This window comes from Asterias amurensis, chromosome 15, assembly GCF_032118995.1.
Source record: "Asterias amurensis chromosome 15, ASM3211899v1".
NCBI classification, from domain to species: domain Eukaryota; kingdom Metazoa; phylum Echinodermata; class Asteroidea; order Forcipulatida; family Asteriidae; genus Asterias; species Asterias amurensis.
The window spans coordinates 2,120,692-2,136,828 of NC_092662.1; the positions used below are offsets into that span (position 1 = coordinate 2,120,692).

At 41.0% G+C, this 16,137-nt stretch overlaps 2 protein-coding genes across 4 annotated transcripts in view; one reads left to right on the forward strand and one right to left on the reverse strand.

Annotated features, from left to right (window-relative positions):
• LOC139947926 (polycystin-1-like protein 2) overlaps window positions 1–10,255 on the forward strand; it is a 23,049-nt gene extending 12,794 nt beyond the window's left edge. Inside the window, exons 16-24 of the mRNA XM_071945789.1 lie at window positions 380–640; window positions 1,164–1,772; window positions 2,346–2,573; window positions 3,061–3,347; window positions 4,104–5,800; window positions 6,193–6,470; window positions 7,173–7,308; window positions 8,570–9,175; window positions 9,601–10,255. Of these exons, the coding sequence (XP_071801890.1) occupies window positions 380–640; window positions 1,164–1,772; window positions 2,346–2,573; window positions 3,061–3,347; window positions 4,104–5,800; window positions 6,193–6,470; window positions 7,173–7,308; window positions 8,570–9,175; window positions 9,601–10,253 (4,755 nt within the window). The 3' untranslated portion in view covers window positions 10,254–10,255. The remainder of the gene's footprint in view (window positions 1–379; window positions 641–1,163; window positions 1,773–2,345; window positions 2,574–3,060; window positions 3,348–4,103; window positions 5,801–6,192; window positions 6,471–7,172; window positions 7,309–8,569; window positions 9,176–9,600) is intronic.
• LOC139947927 (queuine tRNA-ribosyltransferase accessory subunit 2-like) lies at window positions 7,292–15,997 on the reverse strand. 3 transcript variants are annotated; one of them, XM_071945790.1, is made up of 10 exons: window positions 15,933–15,997; window positions 15,337–15,565; window positions 14,547–14,715; window positions 13,957–14,127; window positions 13,358–13,531; window positions 12,905–13,005; window positions 12,193–12,408; window positions 11,773–11,898; window positions 11,130–11,228; window positions 7,292–7,455 (listed from the first exon to the last, which is right to left on the reverse strand). In XM_071945790.1, exons 1-10 carry the CDS (start codon window positions 15,979–15,981, stop codon window positions 7,440–7,442), a joined length of 1,350 nt encoding a protein of 449 aa, XP_071801891.1. In that variant the 5' UTR covers window positions 15,982–15,997; the 3' UTR covers window positions 7,292–7,439. The 3 variants fall into 3 exon arrangements, with proteins under 3 accessions (XP_071801891.1, XP_071801893.1, XP_071801892.1); XM_071945792.1 differs by lacking the exon at window positions 15,933–15,997 and adding an exon at window positions 15,653–15,702; XM_071945791.1 differs by lacking the exon at window positions 7,292–7,455 and having other exon boundaries at window positions 11,088–11,228.
• Between the last annotated feature and the right edge of the window lie 140 nt (window positions 15,998–16,137).

Sequence of the window (16,137 nt, forward strand, 5' to 3'; positions counted from 1 at the left end):
AAATAAAAATAATAAAAAATCAGTTCTGTATTATTGATGTTTAATTATATAATCTAAGAGATTTTCATTTCATTTCATTTCATTTATGAATTTCACAGGTAGGTAAAAATAAAAAATAAAAAATAAAAAATGTTTTTAGATCTTAAAGTCGACCCCATTCCCCCAAAATCGGCTGCCGAGTAAGATGTAAACACACAAATAATAGTCTCCCCAACCTTATTGAATATTTTGAGCGTGCCAAAACAAGCTATATATGTAGCTCAGTTGGTAGAGTGCCAGCACATGAGTCCGTAGGCTGTTGGTTCAAATCCTGCTCTAGTAAACTTGTCTTTGTTCAACCTCAAATCATCTTACCTTCTCGGCATGTTTTTTCTTCTAGGCTCGTAACATCACCTTGGCATCTCTCCACGCTCTTGACGACGTCCAGGCTGCTATTTTCTTAAACAAAGTACCGGGTGAGCAGCCGACCGTTCTCCAGACAGAGTCCCTCTCCATCATCCTGCAGCGACAGGAGAAACATGATTTGGATGGTTTGATGCTCCAGACAGAAAACTCTGATGTGATTTTCAAGTTGCCTGTGGGATTGAGTACAGCAATTGATCAGCATGGGTCATCATATGATGAAGTCATTGATACACAGGTAAGTATTACATAAATTTTGGTTTGTTGTAAAACAAAGACTGGTACAGAATTGGCTTTAAATGAGAGCACTTACTTGACCCTCCTACATACAGGCAGTGTTCTACCTTAACCGTGGTCCACTGGCCAAAATGCCACTTAAAACACTTGTGGACCTGTCAAATTACACTCCAAGTGGTCCGGCTGGCTAGTTCAGTCTGCCAAATCACCTTTGTTTAAAAAAAGACAAGTGAAAAAGCTGAGGACCCAATGAAGTGACAAGCTAGTCCCTAAAAAACCCTGAGGTACCATAGACTACCACAAATATAATACTTTCTAGGCTACCATTGAGTACATGGGTTTCTTCCGTTCTGTGGACTTAAAAGTCTCCACAGTCTCCTGTGGTATATTTCTTTTATTGAAAGAGTTTGGCATAATACAGTCCAACGTGTGATTACTTATATTAATTAATTTGTGTAGGAAATGTTTAAACCCAAAAAATCAAATCTGAAATCTATCACTGATAAAAGCTTTTTATACCGTAGATCCATCATTTTCAACACAACCCTTTTACATGGTCGGAGAGCAGCAACAGAGTGACAAGTCATGTGACCAGCCTCAAGCTTGGACATGGCATTGACCAATCAGACATCGCCGTTCAGACCCTACCCGAGGCCGTTGAAATGATGGTGATAAATGGCGACGACATAAAACCTACGCTTCTCCGTGCGTCTTTCAACCAGCTGACCAATCAGCTCCTCTACTCTTTAAATGTGACCAATGAAAATTCTTCCGCCATCATCACAGTTGCATTCAACCAATCGTTTGACTCAATTGAAGCACCGGCTTTAAATTTAAGCCTGTACTATGATTCTCCACCAAACAACACAAACACACCATTCGACGCATCAACAATTCTGCCTTCAAATCCAGTGGAAAACCAACTGAATTGGAATACAACCAATATGACCTTTGACCCTTATATTTGGGTCATACCAAGTGAGAAGATCTCTGAAACAGGGGCGTATTTTGTGACGGTGGACGGAGGGGATGGTGTGGATGTAAGGAATCTACATCTCTTGGTGTATGCGTTTGGTTCCCAATGTCTGTACTGGGATGAGGCTACAGAAGAATGGCTAGGCGACGGTTGTAAGGTGACAATTTACTTTTTTGCAAATTTTATGCGAGACGGATTTTATACGAGGAAACTGTCCTAGCTATCAAAGTAATGAAGAGAAGATGACCATTTGGTAATGTCAACGCGGGAAGAAAAATCAGTATATTGAATACACAAACTGAGGAACTTTTCACGCAGAAACGTTTCTCAGATTGAACTGTTTTTGAATCCTTCTCTCTAAAACCACATTCCTTAAAGCGAATCATTTCTCAACATGACCTACATTATGAACAGCTGCAGTGCTTCTTACCAAGTAAGTTTATATGAGTAATTACAAAGGTATACTCTTCCTTCAAATAATATACATGCTGTTTTTTTGCTCCCCCCCAAAAAATTTTTTTTAATCACAATGGAGCTTCCTGAATACCGTCAAAGAATAACTTCATACAAATCTGATTGGAATAAACACTTCAAAACTATAATGTTTTACATTTTCTTCAGAGTTTGTATGACGGCTCACAAATTATTTCCCATCTCCTTCCAGGTTGACCCGTTAACATCCAAATCTAATTGGTATGATTGTCTCTTAATATACATTTTCTATTCCCAGGTTGGACCCTTAACATCCACAGCCAAGACTCACTGTCTGTGCAGTCATCTTACATCCTTCGCGTCAAGTTTCTTAGTCATGCCCAATGCTGTGGATCTGACAGACTTCAGTCTCTTCGCAAATGTGGCTGAGAATCCAATAACTGTCATAACTGTTGCTGTGGTGTTTGTTATCTTTGGTCTCGGCGCTGTGTGGGCGCATAGGAGGGATCGTTTGGAGAAAGAGAAGGTTCGAACTGTTTTGTTTGTAGGATTAAAATTGTCATTTTCACAACAACAAAAAATACAATGAAATGAACTGATCGTCATAAGCCAATCTGACAGGCATCCCCAAACAAAGATATTGACAAAGTAGGGAGATCAACAGACCGCAAACATAGGGCTAGATATCTCAGTTGGTAGAGCACTGGCACGCTAATCTGAAGGTCACATGTTTAAATCCCACTGTACTAAACAATTTTTTTTAAATCTTAAATTTATACTTACGATTCCATCACAGCTGCACATATTGTAGTGTTAGATTTATAAACCACATACTATTGAATGAAAATAGAGAGAAATTGTAAGTTGAGCTATTTGGGTATATGGATCTTAGAGAAAGGACAACAGTGGTCTTTTCTCTATGCTTTGATGGAGAACCCTCATTTAATACAAAAAGAGGCCAGACCAATTTGGGAAGACAAAAAGTAAACACCAAATTCTCTTCTTGAAAACAGGCTCGCCTTATTGTCCTTGAAGATAACGAACCGCTGGCAACTTACGGATATCATGTGACGGTCTTTACCGGAATGCGTCGAGGAGCTGGCACGACAGCTTCAGTGACTCTCACCCTACAAGGCATCGTGGACGATAGCGAGCGTCATGTACTGGCCACAGACGACAAGGAGAGCCCAGTGCTGCAGAGAGGCGGGATCGATTCCTTCCTGCTGATGACTAAAGAGTCACTTGGGATACTACGGTCGGTCAGGGTGTGGCATGATAACGCTGGCAGTAGTCCTGATTGGTAAGATCAATAAATATAATCGGATATTATTTTCCAAGTGGCTTTCAATATAAATACTTGGCAGGAGAATTACTTTTTCGGAGGAGACAAAGTGATACACAAAGGGGGGATTGGTGTGTAAAGGCTGACCAACAACAAATAATAACAGGGACACTGTACTCTTGACTCTACTCTATCCCGGTCCCCGTAGCTGCCCAGGTCGAAATTCCAGCTGAACCTAGTTAAACTGGGTTTAACTGGAACTAGTTGAAACCAGTTGATAAACTAGTTAAACACAGTTAAAACCAGTTGGTTTAATATGGAAAATGGACAGAGACCAACTGGTTTAAAATTTCAACCTAGTTGAACACAGTTAAACCTAGTCCAAACCAGTTGGTTAATATGGAAAATGGACGAGTTTGGTCACTATCCAGTTGAACCAGTTGACCCCAGTTAACTAGGTTCAACTGGAGTTTTGACCTGGGCGTTAGGCTGAAGGGGCTAAGAGATGGCGGCCACAACACACTTCCTCCACAACTCTGGATCTTCAGTGGTCCTCAACATTTGCACCCAGCTACGATACTCCCGTCCAATCCTTCACATTGTCTACCCATATCTTAAAAAATCCACCTTAAAATATTCATTTTTATCAATAACTGAGAAACAGCTTTAGATGTTCATCTAAACCATAAACAAGCAGCACAATTTTTACGGAAAAAAACTTGATTTTTTGTTCATACATTTAAACTTAGCATTAATTTTGACTCTTTGTTGCAGGTATCTCAGCCGAATCTTGGTCCACGATTTAGAGAAAGACCGCTGGTGGTACTTCCTCGCCCATACCTGGATCGCCGTCGATGCATCCAACGGCGAAATCGACAAGACCTTCAAAGTGGCGGCCCCTGATGACCTGAAGGGTTTCCACTACCTCTTCTTCACCAAGAGCGCCCGCGACATGAAGGACAACCATCTGTGGTTCTCTGTGCTGTCCAGACCACCACGAAGCTCCTTCACGCGGCTCCAACGTCTCGCCTGTTGCTGGTCGCTCCTCATGTCGACGATGCTCATGAACATCATGTTCTTTAAGGCCGAAGAAGGAATAGAGGATACCACCCTTAACTTCGGGGTGATGAGTATTTCGATGAACACAGTTTTGATCACAGTTGAGAGCTGCCTGTTAGCCTTTCCAATCAACTTTGTCATTGTGCAGATCTTCAGGAACACTAGGCCGAGGAGTAAAGAAGAGGTTGAGATTGTGGCCATGAATGAGGAAGATGAGACTGTGGTTCATGCGGATTCAACTGGCCTTCGCGAACGTTCGAGTCAAGCCGAACAACCATCTTCCAAAATTGAAGAAGCTGAAAAGAATTCCCAGCTTCAAGCTGCTCCTTTGGATATACCTGGTACTCCTTCAATTTCATCAAGCTCAAATATTGGCTATTCACTAGCTCCCGAGTCTCCTTCTGAGTTGACGATAACCTTAAATCCTGGACGTGGTGACAACAACTCGGCCGTGAGTCATAGCACCCTTCCGGAAAGGGAGCTCTTTGCTGGTGATAAAGCGTATGAAGAGTACATCGACATGCATGCTGAGTATGTCTATCTGCGCAGTACACGCACCAACTTCAAAAACACAAGTCATGAGTCTTCTCAAACATCAGCCAACAACAATAACCCCCCCGAAAGAAAACAGAAGACAAGGACGATTAAAGTTCCCGTCGTCCAAGAGAGTGTTCCAAAGCAAGAGCATTTCAGACTTGAGTTGTTGCCAGAATGCGACCAGGGCATTCTGTCACACTACATAACGGAACTTACTCCAGAACCGTGCAGGAACCAGAACACAAACAGAAACTTCAGTGCATCCAGCGAAGCATCATTCCCAAGACAACAATCCTCTCCATCCGACCTGAGCGGCCACAACACCAGCAGCATCAGTATCTCAATCTCATCGCCCACTTCAAACGAATCCGCCACCTACACAAACTACCAGGAGTACCTGAGCACTCGTTTAGGGCTGCTGTACGAACAGCTGCATAATCCCAATCCGAATCTCTTCAAAAGCGAAGAGGACCGCAGGAGGGCGTTGAGGAAGTTCAAACTGGTCTTGTCTCTCCACGGTTGGGAGGAAGAGAGAGACGGTTCAAGTTCCGAGGAGGAGGAGCCTACGGATGAAGTACAGAAGCTGTTTGTGGTGAAGGGTCGCCTCCCCTGGTGGTGCACCTACGTAGGATGGTTTCTTGCCGTGTTTTCGAGTCTCTTCGCCGCTTACCTGATCATTCTCTATGGCCTGACCTTCGGGAAGGCGAAGTCTATCGAGTGGGTGATTGCTATGTTCATGTCAATGTTTCAGAGCATCTTTGTCATTCAACCGTTTAATGTCATTGCTATAGCAGCTTTCTACGCTATCGTCATCAAGGGTTCTGAATATGATGACATCGGGGCCAGGTTCTTCAGGCAGATGAAGAGTTACACAGGTAAGACGAGACAAGACTAATTATTCTCGGGAATTGTAGGCATATTTAGATCTATAAACAATGAAAATTTACTGGTTATGTGAGCTGCCACCTAGTGCTCCAAACTCTGACATTGTTCTTTCCTTTCACATTACTTTTACATTACTTTTTACAACATTCTGCTTGGCAGATTTCTTGGCACAGCAAGAAATGACTGGGGTACCCGTTCTAGTAATGGATGGCTGGTTAAAAATCTTTACTGAGCAAAAGTTGTCTGTGCTGAGCAAGTTTGAGTAATTACATGAATTGAATGCTCTAAATGATGCTCTAAACCACTCGGCCATGACACCCTAAAACACACTATCATTTCCTTATCATTACACTATCGTTACACTATCTTTACTTACCTCCAGACAATCAACAAGCAAGCAAGACTAACGTCGACACCAAAAGTTTCCACGCTAACAGACAGCGAGACTCTCACTTCTACTGCCCGCCTACTGAGAGTGCCGTGGAGCTGGCGAGAGAGAGGAAACAAATGGATAGTAAGATGTACTCCGTCGTCAAGTCTTTACTTGGTCAGTTGCTCTTCATCTGGCTGGTGGTTCAAGTCAGTAACGGTCAGCGTGATCCGAACAGTATTTACCTTCACCAAGCTATAACAAACAGCTTTACGTCTGAAGTGAACAAGGTAACAAAATTAATTGTAAATTTTATGGAAAAATCAGCTTAGTTGCGGTATTCATGGCATAGAAATAGTTCACAGCAATACACCGATCCAGTAGGCTCCGTCCACAACGCACGTGAGCTAGAACACGTGGTGCTCTCCTTTCTGCACAACTCTGCCGCGCGCGCCAAGATACGCGCACGCATGTCGGACCTTTATTTGTCGGACCTTCGTTGCATTGTGACTGGTCAATACACAACTGGGCGGATCTCAGTGGATCAGCCTATTGCTGTGGTGCCCTAGTGCTTTTGCTGCGGTCAGTGGTTCCCCTTGAGAAGGTCAAATACTTTTTACTCATAGAAGCGCCACTTACCCATGTTACCAGAGGAAAATTACTGTGCCCCTTCAAGAATGAAATTCAAAGCCTGGCATTCACAAGCTTTTTGTAAATAATTTTTTTTTAAAGCCGTATTGTCATAAAAATATGAAATAAGATGACACTACATTCATCAGTGTTCTCAATTACATAGGCATGTTAATTTATTCTTGGAAAAAATAAATGAACATATTTTTTAGTACAAAGCTACAAAGCTTTTTCCAAGCCACAAAGGCATTGATGAAAGGCAAATTGCCAAGTACCACCCTGAAAGTGAGCAAGTAATTACTCAACACTTTTGCTTTGAAATAAAAAATAGATACTAACCCATGTGGTATTCTTCTCTATAGGTGATAAATATGGCCGATGTGTACGACTGGATGAAGCTGGAATTTATCCCAGCATTGTATGGGGACGATGATTCAACACTGGCAGACTCTTTTTTGGTTGGAAGCCCACGACTTCGTCAGCTCAGAGTCAAACAAGGTGTGTTCATAGATAAAAGACGCTTTTCATTGTCCACCATCGTTGAAACATGCACGTGAGAAAAGCTGAGAGTAGTGCGCGAGCGTATACGTTTTTAATCACATTTGGTGGTCGATGGCATCATGTCCAATTCAGGTGATCTTCAAGCTAATGTGGAGATTTTAAAAAAAAATTTAATTTTAAGTTTAAAACTTCCCTACACAAGCCTATGGCTGTTTCAAAATTGACAGCTGTGGCTATGGCTTTGATTATTACTAAGGGTGTTGCTTAGAACGTCCTACTTCAACGCATTGAAATGGTGATCCAGCCGTAGCCATGGCTGTATACACAATGTCAGACACCATTTCACGTCTAATTGTCAGTGAATATAGATCTACCACAATAGACTTTATCCATTGAAATCATCCAGCTACTGTTGTAGAGGTAAACGATGATGAAACAATGCAAATGCGCAGATTTTGTACGCGTGGCATAGGATTACCAATAAACAACCTCCTCTTGACCTCCTTAGGGCACATTACTGAATGGGAGACTTTTTGAAAGCTCTGCCACTAGAGGGCAGCAGACCTACCAGGTGAGGGTGCACAACTCCTATAGCAAACAATGGTAAATGCTAAAAAATTAAAAATACTCAAACAATATTTAGAAGTCTCTCAGCCTCTTGAAAATTAAATCAGATACATTGTCATACAACTAAACTTCAGATTTCTTCTCAATTTTTGGTAGGTCAGCATTTTGTAACTTTTGCTAATTACCCTAGAAGAAACACTCCCAAAAACTCATGCACACCGCTTGTTATCCTTGGGGAACTCGTGTCCAGTACGTCCTGTTCCAGAACAGTTTGGTTTATGCTGGCATTGTGTTATGAAAAACAAAATACAGTTTGGCTAAATCTAAATACAAAATCAAAAACACGCAAAACACAAGGTACTTGCTGTCAGTGACCGTCACTCGTGCTTCTCCTATTCCTAAGTTGTTGACATAGACCTTTTCGCAAATACTGGGGCGCGCGCGTAAAGCTTGGATTTAGATGCATTGTGGTCTAGCTGGTAGCAAAATTTGATTCATGTCTATCCCACAATGCACCTCATTCAACAGTCTGCGCTTGCGCATTGGTATTTGCGATAAGGTCTATTACCTGATGAAGAGCGCCCTCTCTTGGTGATTGGCAGATAGTCTAAAGTTTCCCATTGACATTATCGGCATAGGGTCTGTATATCAACTCTTAACGCTGTAAGTTTTGATATTTTGCTTCCATCAGATCGCTGCGTCAATCCTGAGGCTTACTTCGGTTTGAGACCAGAGTGCCACGCTATCCCTAGTTGGATGCTAGATACAGAATCCTACAGCACATCCTGGGCACAGCAACTATCACAAACAACCAGGTCTCAGTCATCCAGCCCGTGGGTCTACCAAACACAGCAACAAGCTCGTGGGAATTTCATCCTGACTGATCCGGGGCGATACCATCGCGGGGGATTCACTGCCAATCTTGGAATGACGCGAGAAGCTACCGAGAACGTTCTGGCCATACTACAAGACGCATTATGGATCGATCAATACACGCAGGCTGTAATCGCAGAGTGGGTGATGTACAACGCCAATGTGAATCTTTTCAGTGTTAATACCGTCATCTTCCGCGCGGAGGGAACAACTAAGGTTGTGGCTGCGGAGGACTTTGTCATACTTCGGATTTATCGGTACACAAACAGCTTTGATAAGTTTGTGTTGACTCTTGAGGTGATTTATATCCTAGTCGTACTGATAATTCTTGTCAAGGAGATCAAGAAGTGGAGAAGAAAACGTGCGGACTACTGGGTGTTCTGGAACTACTTGACGATAGTAATTATCTTGCTGTCTGTTGTAGGTAAGATGCTTATTTAATCTGGCAAAAGACTTTGCAAACTCATAGCTCTAAAAAGATACAACTTCATAAAGCCAAAGAAGTTCAACAATAATTATTTGTGATTACTCAAAGCAGTTTCATTGATTAATACCACCAATGTGATTCAAGTATTTTGATTTGTGCAACTCATCAATAAAGATGTTAAACTATTGTTTGTATAAAAGAGATGGGCTGTTGCCTGCTTGGCGTTTATCCCTTGGCGAGTTCCCTTGACAACAAGTTAATGAGGACATTCTTTCTCCAGAAGACTATCAGAGCATACTGATCGAAACGTTGAGTTGAAACCAACGGTTCTTTTCAGATAGTCATTACATGGTGTAACCGCAAACATTTCCATATTGAGGATATTCTATTTTTTAGTATCATACTTTTAATTCATTCTACAGCAACAGCGACTTATATATGGGAGTACTTACTAGCAGCAGAGAGGTTGGCGCTCCATAAAACCAACCGTGAGATGTACGTCAGCTTCGCTGATATTGTCTTCCTGGACTATATTCTCATCCTGAGTCTCGGTGGTATAGCCTTCTGCAGCATCCTCAAGTGTCTAAAGATCCTTCATTTCAACAACAGCATCTTCCTGATCCAGAACACCATCGGAATCCTCTCCGAGAAGATCGCGTCTGTCATCTTCTTACTTTTCTTCGCCATAACCGCATTTGCATTCTTCGGCCATATCGCCTTCGGTAGTCACTTCCAGGATTTCTCAGGGTTCGTCATGTCTGTTGAGAGTGTCTTCATCCTCATCTTGCGGAAGTATGATAAGATGCTGGAGGTGATTGAAGAGTTTGGGGTCCAGGCCTACTTCCTGTTTGCAGCAGGAAACTTCCTTCTTGTCGCGGTCGTGATGAATGTCTTCATTGCTCTGATCTTGGATTCCTACTCCAAGTCCAAGAGGAAGTTTGTTAGATACAAAGACCATAGTGTGTTGAAAATGCTTTGTGGGTGGCTTCTCTCAGCATTTTCGATTAAGGAACAGCCGGTGAGACTTCACAAGCACAACAGCCTCCAATCACTAAGCACATTGAAGGAAGTGTAAAGACAGCTGGCATAGTTATCCTCACACTCAAATGAGAATATTTCTGGGTAAACACGCACTGTTTGTCGTGTCACTTATTTCCTGTGTAATATAAAGACTTGAAGAAAAAAATATGGATTTTTGTTTAGGAGCTCTAACAAAATTGTACATTGATGCAATGATTATACTTTTGGCTGTTTATTTCTGTTGATCATATGAAATGTTTATATAACAGGTGCATGGCTGTTTATAATTTAAAATGATTGGTTCGTTGTTGTTTTCATTAGAAGTTATTCTGATTTCAAGATGTACATGTACAGGATGGTTAATATAGTGTTATAAATGTATCTAAAATGTAAATAAACTTCCAATGAAATATTCAGTAATGAGCATAAAATCTTGCACCATAATTGCTCCGTAAAAAAAATTGGGAGGTAGTGCATTCTGCCCTACCAGCCAGGCCTAGTGGATGATACACATGCCTGTATCCTTAGGAACTGTGAAGGGAGTACCTCCGTTTAAGCCCAAGGAGTAAGTGGCATGTGCCCCTGGTGGCAGTTGATTTGGGGCGACAGCCAAAATCAGCTCAATGTAACCCTCATCTTTAAGTGGCCGTCCGTGGCGTTAGTCGATGTCTCATAAGAAATTAAAAAATGTAGAAGATGACGTCGCCCATTTTTACACAAATTCCTCTCCTTGCAGTTTGCCAAGGACAAACACTGCACTGATGCGAATCCAGTGGTATTTCGTAAGACCACGAAACTCACAAAGGTCCAACAAATTTATCTTCACTGTAGTCAACCTCACTCTAACCTTTGGCTGGGACTAAAGAGAGTTCTAAAAAGTTTCAGAATGTTATTTCAAAATTCTCGTCCATTCCACCTATATTGGCATCACCTGGTTTTGCGGATTTCTTCCTTCAGTTCTTGCATTCTGCCCTCTTGGAGAGCTTGTCGGATGCTTTGAAAGAATTTGAAGTGATGATGGAAGTTGTGTCTGCAGGGAAATAAAACAATCTCGAAATTGTCAAGATAATGGAACACAAATGGAGCAAGAGGAATGAGACATATGAAATTGGTTTGGAAAGAGACTTTCAACCTGGAAATATATAAGTTCCTCATGTGTTGTTTGCAATACGCAATCAGGGGCGAAATGGTAAAATACAGTTTCTACACCATCTGGGAGACAGTGGGGTTGCTATCAGTTAGTTTATCCCTCGGTATATGAGCATTGCCAGTTTTGTTAAATGGACTATTGAGCACTTAATGGTAAAATGAAAGTATCATCTTGTTTGTGTCATCTTGTTTGTGTACAAAAGTGACATCGTCAATCCTACATGTCTGACCCACCTACATGTTATCAGAAGAGGGCATTATCACTCAAGAAATACTAATCAGCAAAATACATCTTGTTTGGTGAGAAACTCTTTAAAAAAAAATGATTTTTACAAAATTACAATCAAACTCAAAAAAGCACATAATTTGAGGTTCAAAACGCCAGGAAAAAAAGCAGAAACTAAAAGAGTTAAAATGTGTCTTACATCATAAGCAGCACACCAGCAAGAAGCTCCTTGACATTGATGAGATGGTTGATGTAGGCTTTGGTGTGATTCACACAGCAGTAACACTCACATCCTTCAACCAGGGTAGAAAAATCTTCTACATACCTGTCATCACAAACACAACACAGGTGTAAGTTTGGATACTAGTTACTGATTCATGTCATCACAAAGAACACAAACAGGTGTAGGTTGTACTACATGTAGTTACTGATTCTTGTCATCACAAAAAACAACACCAAACAGGTGTAGGTTTGGGTCCTAGTACTGATTCTTGTCATCACAAAGAACAACACAAAATGTGTGTAGGTTTGGGTCCTAGTTACTGATTTAACCTTCAAAATCACCAATGCATTTCTCATATTTCAGGCCTTATGGAGCAAGTTTGGTTAAACAACATACCTTTGGTCAGACAGTTTGATTTCATACATCGTCCGGCCACCATCTTCTCCATTTTCACCACACTGTGTAGTCCAGTCATTTCCACCATCTGTATCTGTCATACTGGAGGAGGCAGGCAGGGTGTGCCTTACCTCCTCATCATTAACAGATGGAGGATGGTCAAGATGGTATGAAAACACCAAGGCACAACCTCTCTCTGTTACTTCAAATGGGAAGCTGGTTTAATAGTGATAGGAAAGTTTTTATTTTATATTTTTAAAATAATGCTTTTAAGGTTAGGTTTGTGGTAGCACCGTGTGTAAATCTCTTTTGAGCGGTGTTAGTTCTAAAAAGAACCGATGGTTGACAACTCTTCTAAGTATACTCCCACCATGTAAAGTTTCATATGATACATAAAATGCTGTTATTTGAAATGTACTTCTTTTGAAGTTAACTTATTATTTACAAAGGGGAATGGACAATTTCTCAGGATGCAGGATAATTTCCTTCCTAGTTGAGTTTTTTAAAATCATCTCCACACATAACAGGATTTATGCTTTGACAAGACTTCAATGCAATGGTCTTACCCTAGTGATTTGCCCGTGTTTTTTTTCCCACAGAAACTGGGAACTTACAGTGCTTTAAGGGTGAACCAATTATAACCTGATACATCGTTATGGTACTGGTTTTACCTTCTTCACTTTCTTTCTGTTAAAGAATTAAAAAAGGATACGCTGAATCAAAAATATCCACACCGAGTTCCACTGCCTGGATCACCTCATCCGGCCGACCAACCCTTGGGAGAAATCTTGGCTTGTCCTCAGGGATTTCGTTCTAATGAAAAAGGAAATAAAAATTCTTAAAAAGGGCTCCAAAATACCTAGCAGGAAAATAATTATTGTTGAAGGCTCCTTGAGCGTCAATGACTGATAAATATGAGCGCTACATAAGAAGCCACTTCACATATTGAACCTTCCCTTCTGGGCCAATTTTTATAGAGCTGCTTAAGCACAAAAAGTAGCTAAGCACAAAATATTTATGCCTACCGGAATAAGGATACCTACCAAAATACTATCTCACATGTACTGTGGCTGGTATCCTGATACTTTTTGCTAAGCAGAATTTGTTAAAGCAGCTTTACGAAATTTTTGCCCTGGACTTGATAACGGACAATCAGACTCCTTACCAGGACAGACTCCATGATGCTCCATCTTGTCCTGTCTTCCATGGCTCCCTGGTGGAATCCATCTAAGACAAAGCCTCCTACGGGTCTCTTCACCGTCTCCCTGACTGATCGGTTTCTCTCCTCCAGTGAGTCTCCTCCAACAATCACACCAAGAATAGTGGTGTCTTTAAGATTCTGTTTCACAAAAAGATATCAACAATATCATTTTCTTCTTTCACCGCACTGTTGTGACTTGTGTGTTCTACAAAACATATTTAAACAAAATCACAACAAAAGTTTTCCATGAACTTCTTTCTAGGTATGGCTGGTAATCATGCAAATTTCCAAGGCGGGGTGCGAAATGAATGACGCTATGTTTATATTGCATGAGTGCTAAAAGATTACTTGTATGGTCATAATGATGGTTATGGCAGTAAACTTTCTGAAAAGTTACTTCATCTGAAGTGCCCCCATAGATTAGAAATCAATAAAAAGTATAGCGCAAAAATCTGAATCTCCAAAAATTGCCGGCAGGCGACTTTTGAAAATATATGTTGTGTCTGTTATGAATGCTGCCCTCAATAAAGATAAATCAGACGCAATACTTGTTGAAAGTGTACCTGCCTGCTCTGCTTTGCATCCAGACACTTGTCTAAGTAAACCAACGTCCGGTCTACTGATTTCCTTATTCTCTTAGACATTGATCCCGTTGGGGTGTCTCCATCAGAGAGAGCTTCCATCCAGTCCACTTGCAGGGCTTCTTGCAGGGACAGGAACCTATCAATGGTAAGCTGTCAAATAAAGACATGTATGATTTGAGGCATTTCATGGTGAGGTATCAATATATATATTGAGTGTGTCTACTTGCCAGGTAGAGTTTGTTCCGTCTTGCTATTCGAGTCAACTCTTGATACAACAAGGTTGCTGGGACTGACCAAAATGACCTCTTTATATCAGTAATGTTGTTATAAGAGGACAGCAAAACAAAGAAACACAAAGTGGAAATGAGATTAAGGATTTCAAAATGTACTCTTTAAAAGCAAAACCTCTTCTTAACAGTGCTTTTTATAACAAGAGCTAAAAGGTCATTACACAAACTACCATTCTCTTGAGTAATGTGCGGTGGTGTTTTACGAACCCAACCCTGGGAATTGAGGTATGAATAAAAAAAATATAAAAAAAATAACAAGGAGTATGAGAATGTGTTCACCCTTTCTCTGCCAGCAGGGGTCCATACAGACACACTGTTCTTATCATTATAACCAGATCGTGATTGCTGGCCTGGGTCCTGAGTGCAGGAGTATGTGATGGTACCGGGCCTCCCTGAGAATGAAGCCACACCCTGGTCGAGGGTGGATAAGACCTCTTGGCTTTCAACGCTACAAGGGTAAAAAATAATCACAGTGATGGTACAACAGGAAACATTTGAAATCAATTGTTGCAATGTCACAAAAAAATTCACAAAATTTTGTAGCTAAGCCAAGTTTTTTAGAACATCTGCTGCTTAAATATTACTTTACTTCATTCAGAAGAGGTTTTATTAATTCACTTTGAAATGCAAAGAGATTATTTGTTAGACTGGACTTTCAATCACAAGGTTTTGGGTTCGAATCCTTTTTTATTTTTACATTTTTAAAAAAAAAAAGACAAATATATTTAAGAGTATGTATCTTTAAACTTAGGCCCTCTACTACTTTAGTAACTACATAGAGTAATTGCTAACTTTAAAAGTTTTTACTTAAATTGCTTGGCGGCCACCTTTGAAAGAAATTAAAAAAAATAAAAAGGCCCTCCTCTTTTTGGCAAAAAAACAGACAATCAACTGGTATTTATTTTGGATAACTTTCCGTATGGCGCCACCACTTTTTCACTCATTTTTACAAAAAGGGATATATCAATCAGGTAAATTAGATACTATATTATTTTATTTCGAATGAAAAAGTGGTGGCGCCATACGGAAACTTTTCCTTTATTTTTATTTGGCCTAATGCAAGACTTACATTGTTGGTATCGGAATTTGAGTCACCGGTGGCACTCCCTCTATGCCGTTGAGTAGAGTGAGCGACAGGTTCGGGGCAGAGCCGCCTCGAGTATACAACGTACATCCTGGAGATTCCATCGAGATGTTTCCATGGTGACCAAGCTCAGATAATGTTGCTAGGCGACCAGCTGTACTTTTGACGTTGTGCAAGTTGAATTTCATTTTTTCAAATTGGATAGGGATAGGATCTGTTTGAAAATGAGCATTACATTGAATTAACAATGTTACACACAGTCATACTAATTGCGATATTATATTAACGTAAAAGTCGTAACCCTCCTCCTGACCCCTCCCCCGAGGCGAAGGCCAGGCGTAAGCGGAACCAGTCGATTCTAATTTTAATTTTATTCCTCTGGCTGACACGGCCATCATGGCACACCACCAGGCCAGCCACACACACTACACCCGTAACACTGGTGACAAGTAGTAGTAGTAGCTAGTAGACTAGTAGTAGAACTACAACATTATTAAATCGATCCATTAAATCACACATTGGTTATGTAATACGGGGAAGTTATTGAGTTTGTTCTGAATACAAAACAAAGTGATAGTTACCTGCTTGTGCATGTGAAGACTGAAGTAAATGTGTGTATTGTGCACACATGACATCTACGTGAAAAAGCAGCTCTACGGAAACATTGGCAGAAATGTACCGCTTGGGGGCGCTCTCCGCATCAAAGCAGGGCCCTTTTCGGAACCACGGCTTGAGTCTCAGGCTTCGCTACGCCCCGGGGACTATTTAAAAATACTTCAAGTCTTT

What these genes read in the sequence shown, in the direction of transcription:
- LOC139947927 (XM_071945790.1), bottom strand. Translation starts at nt 15,981, where the DNA reads ATGTGTGCACAATACACACATTTACTTCAGTCTTCACATGCACAAGCA. An exon ending in CAAATTCCGATACCAACAAT is followed by an intron (nt 14,716 to 15,336) that starts GTAAGTCTTGCA and finishes TTACCCTTGTAG; the next exon opens with CGTTGAAAGCCAAGAGGTCT. An exon ending in ATGCAAAGCAGAGCAGGCAG is followed by an intron (nt 13,532 to 13,956) that starts GTACACTTTCAA and finishes TTTGTGAAACAG; the next exon opens with AATCTTAAAGACACCACTAT.